The 9963-nt window shown below is 34.2% G+C and overlaps 1 protein-coding gene across 1 annotated transcript in view; it reads left to right on the top strand.

The window, feature by feature from the left end:
- LOC109848701 (UDP-glucuronic acid decarboxylase 4-like) overlaps positions 1-2638 on the top strand; it is a 3542-nt gene extending 904 nt beyond the window's left edge. The window contains exons 3-4 of the mRNA XM_020418346.1: positions 1864-1938; positions 2029-2638. Coding sequence (XP_020273935.1) covers positions 1864-1938; positions 2029-2340 — 387 coding nt within the window. The 3' untranslated portion in view covers positions 2341-2638. The remainder of the gene's footprint in view (positions 1-1863; positions 1939-2028) is intronic.

The following is a 9963-nucleotide window of genomic DNA, read 5'->3' as shown; positions in this document are numbered from 1 at the left end:
TAAAATCAAAATTTGATTTTTTATCTTGTCCTTGGCCGTTTTAATCTCTGTCATCATCCTCACACCATCCTTTCTATATGTCACTACTGGTTATCAGATCCGTTGACCTCATTAAGTGTTAACACTTTTAACTCTCTTTAGCCTTCAAACTGCTCTTTTTTGCAGTAATGCTTGTAGAATACTGTAGTTAAAATCAAGTCATAAGAAAAAGAAATAAATCTCTTCAAATAAATCCATTGAATCCTCTTTCTACTTCTTTTCTTATTCAATGCTTGTCTAGGGGACTCCCATCTAAGCACTTTATATCATGTATATTGTCTTTGCATTCAGTACTCGTCTTCATGGCTATCGAGTTGCTTCCAATTAGGAGATTTTTTGTTTTGATGACTCAGACCTTGGGGAATATTTTTCTATGCATCACAAGGGTATGATTGCTAGAATTTGGTGGATGACATAACATTTGATGTATAAATAAGGTAAAACCAAGATAAGATTTCGGTGGTGAGGCGGAAAAGATGACGGAGTTAGGCGGAGTTCATGAAGAGGAGTGGAGAACATGTATGGCACATCTGTTACAAGACAGAATAAATGGTCACCATAAAGGGCTCTAGTGTGAGAGAATTATGGCACAACACTTGATTAAACATTCATAAACATTTTGGGATTCTGTGCATTATGTGGCAGTTATGATTTGTTATAGTCATGTTTATTGCTACTTGATATTTCAGTATTTTAGACAACTTAGAGAAAATTTAGTTAATTTAGACATCAAAAGGAAAGAAACAATAAATTAAGTGTTAGTTGTACATACACCTCTTGTAGTACTGATGTTTTGAACCTACTATCCCTGTAGTTTCATTGTTGCAGATAGGCTTCCTTGGTTAAATTTTTTTTTCTAAAAAATTTTTTATCTAATTTTTTTTTTTACCCACAGATAGTTTTACTGATTTCATCCCGGTACAATATTTGCCAAAAATTCACCAAGGGTAAAGTATTAAAAAATATACAACATGGATCTATCTTGAACAATGAAACTACAAGGATAGTAAGTTCAAAACATCAATTTTACAGGGAGTCTGTGTGCAATTAACCCTAAAACAAAAAATAATTTTTTTTTCCAGATACAAAAAGGAAAGAACATCAAAATATAAAAATAATTTTTTTTCTCAAATGTCTATATGAACACTATAAATATGATTAAACACGTGAACACGGACATAAAAAAAACGGTTAGAAGGCCTGCAATATTTACAAATAGTAGCATATATTTTTACTACCATTACTATATATATACAGACAAGTTACAAACGATGTGCTTGGTTCTTATAATGCTGATAGACGAAGGATAAGCTGATAAATTAGTTGGTTCTTAAGAATAATCCACAAGACAGTTTGGGAAAATATATCAATCTGTGGTTAAATAAAAATAATAATAAGATAGCTTGGCTAAGATGATATCATTGCTTCTCATCCTTGTGAGGGAGGTCGTGCATTCTAAAATCTCCATATGTAATTGATGAGGGATTTTCTAGTTAGCCCCCAGAAACATACCAACCGTATGTTGTTCTCACAACTGTTTGAGTCTTAGAAACTGCAAGTGATCATATTTGTATGAATCACTAGTTCTTTCCTCTAATTCCAGAACTTATTTGCCCTTCTATGAGCTTTGCATGCCCCATGGGTAAGAACACTAAACTAGAGAAAATCAAGGGAAGAAAATTCTTTATGGCAGCAAATATTTTAGCGATTAATAGTCATATTTTCACTTTATTTGTGACTGATAAACAAATCAAAACTAGCACTTCCTATCATCAAACAGTACTCAGTATACTTGGTTGTTAAAACATAATAATGATATTTCAGGCACTGAGGAAGGAACCATTGACAGTATACGGCGATGGGAAGCAAACAAGGAGCTTTCAATATGTCTCAGATCTAGTACATCTCTATTTCTTAATTTCTTCACTTCTTATCTCCTCATACTTAACGCAAAAAACAAAACTAAATCTTCAAATTTCAACATTGTAGGTTGAAGGTCTGATGCGACTAATGGAAGGGGAGCACGTGGGCCCCTTCAACCTTGGCAACCCAGGAGAATTCACAATGCTCGAGCTTGCCCAAGTGGTTCAGGACACAATTGACCCCAATGCTCGTATCGAGTTCAAGCAAAACACCGAAGATGATCCTCACAAGAGAAAGCCAGACATCACGAGAGCTAAGGAGCTTTTAGGTTGGGAGCCCAAGATCTCTCTCCGCAAAGGGCTCCCTCTTATGGTATCTGACTTCCGCAAGCGTATCTTTGGTGATCATTCATCCACAGATTCATCAACCTCTGCATAAAAGAAGAATCATAATGTAGAGACTTATCGAAGGTATACATTGATTAAGTACTCTTTGTCGATATCTGCTACTGCCAATGGACGCAGTTAGAAGCCTGGTGAGGACAGGAGAAGATTCAAAGGGGCATAGGGGTGATGGTTCTTTATATTAGCTTGTTTCTTTTGATTATTTTTGTTGAAGTCTAGTGGTGATATTTTTTTTCTCATGCTTATGAAGATACTGGTGTAGGTGGTTTTATTCCTTTTGACTGCAATTATATGATAATGTTTATTGATAGAAAAGTCTCTCTTCAAGTTCAGAAAATGTCTCAGCTACTGCTTATTTATAATTAGATATATGTTGTGAACAGACTCATGTCTTGCATGTGAATATGATGGACATGTGAATATGATGGATCAGATGAAATGGATGGCATGGATATGTATGTTGAGGATGGGAACGGTTAAGAGAGGGAAATGAGCAGTAATCAGAGGCGGATCCAGGAACTTTAGTCACCGAGGATAAAGATTACAAGCCTAACTTGTGTGTGATATTTAAACCTAAAATATTATGACACCAAAACCAAATATGCATATATATTATATCTACAAACAAAATATAGCCAATAGAAGTGTTATGTCAGAAGAATTCAACAGTGGTTCCTGCTTTCATATTTTTATGGTAAACAATATCGTATGAGGAAGTTTGCAGAATCCTTGGTATCGAGAGAGGTGCAGTGGTCTAGCGAGAGGAGAGAGGTGCAGTGGTCTAGCGAGAGGAGAGTTCGTGGTTGGAAGGAGGAATTAATGCCGGCGTATCGTATTGGTTGACAATCGTAGAAACAATTCAAAGGCGAAATTACAAAAGAGAACGGAGAGATTTTAAAAGAATTTGGTAGAAATTACAATACTTATGTAGAGATAGAGCAATGAAAATTGGGTAAATGAGTTGGGTTTGTCCCATTTAACATTTAGTTTCAAAGATACGAGGGGTCGGTTCAAGAGGCTGAAAGAGAGTGGGGGCAATTAAATACAAAATCTTGGACTAAATACTAAATATAGTTTTGTGGGTGGCAGTGGGGGCAATTGACCCCATTGACCCCACCGTGAATCCCCCAGTGACAGTAACGGTTCTCTATCGCTTGTTTCTAGTGGTGATGTATTTTTGTTATCCTTATCAAAGATACTGGTGTAGGTGGTTTGATTCCTGTGACAGCAATTATATGCATGATAAGGTTTATTGATAGAAATATCTCTTCAATTATAGATTTTAGTCACTTATTGCTTATTTATGATTAGATTTGTGTTATAAACGTACGTCATGGAACTCAGCATTGCATGGGGATATGATGAAGATTTGATGAAAAGGATGGCACGGAGTTAGGGATGCATTATTATCCAACCTACGGACGAGATATAAAAGGAGGCCATTGATTTTTATATGGAAAAGGGGTGCTGAATTAAATATCCTCATGTGTGGAATGGCTACTTTTTTTACCTCAAGGAATCGAAGAGTGTATGGAGCATGGAGTCATTTTTAGAAAGTGTAATCTCGCTCTCTCTTTCTTCTGTCATCTTTTCTAAAGAGGCGCGTTTTCTCGTGGGTGGAGATCGTCGATTTGAAGGAGTTTGAAATGATAAGAATATTCTCTTTCAACAAATGATTCTTTTAGTAAATACCCTTGAGTTCGCACCATAACTGCGTAATAACTTCTTTTAATTATTGTAATACTAGGTTTCATGCACGTGATTAAATACTATGATTAAGTATTTTTGATTTATTTCTTTACTAAAATTTGTTCCCCAATTCCGCTTTGATTGTTTTTGCTCACTTATGCCTTTAAACTTTAGTATTATAATTATTTATTTTCTTTAATGTTTGTTTGAATGGACTACATCAAATTTAAATTTTGCACGTTAATAATTGAATTGACAAAAAAAAAATTTAAATGTAATCTAAAACTAATTTGAATTTGCAGGTTATTTGGATCGACATGAAACCAAGCTTGACTTGAGAAGGTATACTGTTGTAAAAGTAAAAAACACTTGAAGAAATAGCGTTATAAAAGAAGGATGAATAATTAAAGTCAATAAGCCAAGATGATTAATTAGAGGTGGACTAGAATAAAACTAAAAAGAATATAAATTTTATTGCTAATCATTGATAGACTTCAGAAAAAAACCATAAAATAAATATTAATACTAACTCTAGTATACTTTTATATGATAAAAGTATCCGCATAACCATATAAAAATATTAAAAGAGTTCATGAAAATCCCTTCTAAAGATTCCTGATTTTCCTCAAAAAATTAAGTCATTCTATAAAATGTTCAATAATTTAAATTTGTGTTGTATTTATAAAGAGCCTTAATGGAGATACTTTTATTTTAGCAACTTGTTCTGAATGAACCATGCATATTAGCTTTAAAGTGTAATATTTTTCTTTATCGTGTTATATGAATGTTTGCATGGTTTACTTACACTACAAGAAATTACATCTTTAACGAAGGGATTTCCCTTCGTTAAAGAGCTAAAAACCTTCGTTATTGTATGCTAACGACGGGGAAAAATCCCTTCGTCACCCGTTGTTGAAGCCCTCTTCGCTAAAGGGTCACGAAGGGATATACTACCCGTCGTTATAGAGTCTATAACGACGGAACACATTACCGTCGTTAATATTTACGACGGTAATTATCACCGTCGTTACTATCAGTGACGGGGATATTTTCCCGTCGTTACCATCAGTGACGGGATATTTTCCCATCGTTACCATTAGTTACGGGGATATTTTCCCGTCGTTACCATTAGTTACGGGGATATTTTTCCGTCGTTGAAGACTAATTAATGACGGTTGGATACCGTCGTAAAAGTTCTCATAATGAATAATTAGTAACTCATTAACAATGGTGCTTTCCCTTCGTTGATGAACAAAATACGGTTTATAAAACCGTCATTGTAGACTACGAATTTTTAATATACATTAATAATAATTTTTCCATTCATAGGCAACTATCATATTATTCTCAACCTGACACTAAGATTCACAACACAAATATATTAAAAATACCCAATAATGAATAAAATAGAAAATAAAAATTTCATTCATTAATAACATCAATAAATAAAATTCCACCATCCTCAAATATTCAATACTAATAACAAGAGTTAATATCATAATTATTCCAAAAAAATACATGAAACTATCTATAACAAATTAAAATAAAAGTTCGGGAAAGACACATTCTTTCATCTCTAATCATCGTCAAAAGAAGACTCGAGCTACCCCACTCTCCTAATCTTGCATGGATAACCTGAAAAATTTAAAAAAAATCAAATAATTAAGATATATCAATTAAGCAAATATTATCTTATTAAGTAAAATTCACAACCAAGAGGACACATTCATATCCAACGCATATTTGATACTTGCACATTTGGATACTTTGCTAGATAGTCCTAGTAGTATCCTAAAATTATATTAATATTCAAAAAACCGTTAGTTACAAATGCTAGCTTGTCCTTACTTTCGATTTTTCTAGCATCTTGCATTTATCACCCTTAATAAATCACTGTTTGTAGGAAGCATTAACTGTTAATATCTTAGATGACAAATTGTCCCCATTCCTATTCACAAAAACTGTGTGATTGTGATGAGAAAAAGCAGAAGTAACTAAAACATTTTACACAATCACTACTGAAACCAAAATCATTTAGAAGCATGTGCTCTTGATTCTTCAGTTGTTCATCTAACATATCGGGTGCCTTTCTCCAATTTTTTTGTATAAAGAGACATAATACACACTAGAAATATGTGACAAAACTATGAGCATGGTCTGATATTTTATTGTAACATAGAGATTGATGAAATAATGCACTACACATGAATATACCAGTTAACTATAAGATGAGACCCTTTCCAGATTATATGGAGTAATCCAAATACAAAGAAAGTACTAAAACATACCCTTGGAATCTGAACCCCAATGTGCAAGACCACAGTTCACATAATCCTTCAGAATATTAAATCTCTCCCACGAACTAATAATGTCCCAATGCCGTTGTTCCTTAATTTCAGTAAATATCCACGGCTGCCCATGGGTTAGTAATAGTCATTTAATTGCAAGAAATAATAGAGACCTCAATTCATTGTCTTCTCATTTGCATAGCATTCTACAAGTACCAAAGATTGCTCAGCATAAATTATAAAGAAAAAACACTTCACCAAAAACAGAGAATGAGATATGATCTTGGAACCTCACTTGTTTGAGACATTTAAAGAAATGGCGTCGTATCTCTCTTTGTAAGTCTACTGGCAAGTTTGCAAGTAGCTCTTCCTCATCTACACCTCGAGTTGCAGCCCGACTAAATCTTTATGCTTGCCTCACCTGCCTGAATAATTCAATTCAAAACAAAAAAATGATAAGAAATACTCGTAACCACCAACCACATACTATAGCTACCACTTGTAATCAGTAACCAATAATCAAAATTTTTGGTTTTAGAATTTCTAGTCTGTTTTGGTTTTAGGTTTTCTATATATATGGAACGTATTAGAAGAAATTAGAGATCAGAAAAAGAGGGTTTTGAGAGAATTATTTAGAGAGATCTCAGAGAGATTAGATCCTATTTGTAGGCATTGTAATCTTCTTTAATATTAATCAAAGAATTGTGTGGTGTGGCTTCCCAGGACGTAGGCACGATTGTCGAACCTCGTTAAATCTGGTGTGTTTTTTCTTGTTTACTTTCCTACAAGTTCTTTATCTTTTATTTGCTGTGATTTTTTCTACTTTCCTACACTACAAGAAATTACATCTTTAACGAAGGGATTTCCCTTCGTTAAAGCACTGAAAACCTTCGTTATTGTATGCTAACGACGGGGAAAAATCCCTTCGTCACCCGTTGTTGAAGCCCTCTTCGCTAAAGGGTCACGAAGGGATATACTACCCGTCGTTATAGAGTCTATAACGACGGAACACATTACCGTCGTTAATATTTACGACGGTAATTATCACCGTCGTTACTATCAGTGACGGGGATATATATTAATATTCCAAAAAACCGTTAGTTACAAATGCTAGCTTGTCCTTACTTTCGATTTTTCTAGCATCTTGCATTTATCACCCTTAATAAATCACTGTTTGTAGGAAGCATTAACTGTTAATATCTTAGATGACAAATTGTCCCCATTCCTATTCACAAAAACTGTGTGATTGTGATGAGAAAAAGCAGAAGTAACTAAAACATTTTACACAATCACTACTGAAACCAAAATCATTTAGAAGCATGTGCTCTTGATTCTTCAGTTGTTCATCTAACATATCGGGTGCCTTTCTCCAATTTTTTTGTATAAAGAGACATAATACACACTAGAAATATGTGACAAAACTATGAGCATGGTCTGATATTTTATTGTAACATAGAGATTGATGAAATAATGCACTACACATGAATATACCAGTTAACTATAAGATGAGACCCTTTCCAGATTATATGGAGTAATCCAAATACAATACATGAAACTATCTATAACAAATTAAAATAAAAGTTCGGGAAAGACACATTCTTTCATCTCTAATCATCGTCAAAAGAAGACTCGAGCTACCCCACTCTCCTAATCTTGCATGGATAACCTGAAAAATTTAAAAAAAATCAAATAATTAAGATATATCAATTAAGCAAATATTATCTTATTAAGTAAAATTCACAACCAAGAGGACACATTCATATCCAACGCATATTTGATACTTGCACATTTGGATACTTTGCTAGATAGTCCTAGTAGTATCCTAAAATTATATTAATATTCAAAAAACCGTTAGTTACAAATGCTAGCTTGTCCTTACTTTCGATTTTTCTAGCATCTTGCATTTATCACCCTTAATAAATCACTGTTTGTAGGAAGCATTAACTGTTAATATCTTAGATGACAAATTGTCCCCATTCCTATTCACAAAAACTGTGTGATTGTGATGAGAAAAAGCAGAAGTAACTAAAACATTTTACACAATCACTACTGAAACCAAAATCATTTAGAAGCATGTGCTCTTGATTCTTCAGTTGTTCATCTAACATATCGGGTGCCTTTCTCCAATTTTTTTGTATAAAGAGACATAATACACACTAGAAATATGTGACAAAACTATGAGCATGGTCTGATATTTTATTGTAACATAGAGATTGATGAAATAATGCACTACACATGAATATACCAGTTAACTATAAGATGAGACCCTTTCCAGATTATATGGAGTAATCCAAATACAAAGAAAGTACTAAAACATACCCTTGGAATCTGAACCCCAATGTGCAAGACCACAGTTCACATAATCCTTCAGAATATTAAATCTCTCCCACGAACTAATAATGTCCCAATGCCGTTGTTCCTTAATTTCAGTAAATATCCACGGCTGCCCATGGGTTAGTAATAGTCATTTAATTGCAAGAAATAATAGAGACCTCAATTCATTGTATTCTCATTTGCATAGCATTCTACAAGTACCAAAGACTGCTCAGCATAAATTATAAAGAAAAAACACTTCACCAAAAACAGAGAATGAAATATGATCTTGGAACCTCACTTGTTTGAGACATTTAAAGAAATGGCGTCGTATCTCTCTTTGTAAGTCTACTGGCAAGTTTGCAAGTAGCTCTTCCTCATCTACACCTCGAGTTGCAGCCCGACTAAATCTTTATGCTTGCCTCACCTGCCTGAATAATTCAATTCAAAACAAAAAAATGATAAGAAATACTCGTAACCACCAACCACATACTATAGCTACCACTTGTAATCAGTAACCAATAATCAAAATAGCTTGAACCAGGCATTAAAAATAGAACAATTTCATGTGTATATACCGGTGTAGTTGTAGACAGGACACGCTCCACACCATGATATTTACTTACGGCGCTATATTCTACCATTAGTCATTGAAATAGCTCCCAATATAGGTTCAGATTTCAAATTTGAATCAAGAACCAGCTTTGCAAGAAAATGCTGAAACCCAATGATCTAGTACGAAAAACAGTTTAAATTAATATTAAGAACGATTTTCAACATAAAACCCCTATTCATTAACTCCAAATCAAGTACCCAAGCAGCAAAATCATAAATTGAAGCTAGGGTTTAAGGCCTCAAACAAAAATCCAAAAAAATTCAAAACCTAGGGCATCGACTTTCTCACGTGACTCGCAACAATCCTCGGCATCACTCTCGAAGTCCTCCAATCCATTTGCTCCAAGACCAATGTTTGTGGGAAAATTTATAGTAAAAAGACAATGAAGGAAAATTTGATTTGTATTCCTTTAATCTCAGTTACAATTGGATTTCCGATTACAAAAGAGAAGAGAATGATCTGGATTCTCCCCTTTGTTTAATTCTGGGTTCTTCACGGTGGCGATGAGATGCCTCCCTCGAATGCTCGCGTCGAGTTTGCTTCTCGTTGACGATCCGATGTCTTGTTTCACTGGAATGTGGTCTTCTCCTCACGATTTGACGTTGTGGAGAACTCTGAACGAGTTTAAAACTCTATGAAAGAGTTGATTTAACCGAAAGTCGGTTATAAGCCAAGGATGAAGAAGATCTTGTTGCCGATCTCTCAAGCTCCAGAAATTCTCTAAGGATCCTGTTGACGAGCCAAGAAGTTC

The sequence above is a fragment of the Asparagus officinalis genome, chromosome 7 (assembly GCF_001876935.1).
Source record: "Asparagus officinalis chromosome 7, Aspof.V1, whole genome shotgun sequence".
Lineage (NCBI taxonomy): Eukaryota > Viridiplantae > Streptophyta > Magnoliopsida > Asparagales > Asparagaceae > Asparagus > Asparagus officinalis.
The sequence above is the reverse complement of the archived record's forward strand: the minus strand, read 5'-3'. Positions and strand labels throughout refer to the sequence as shown.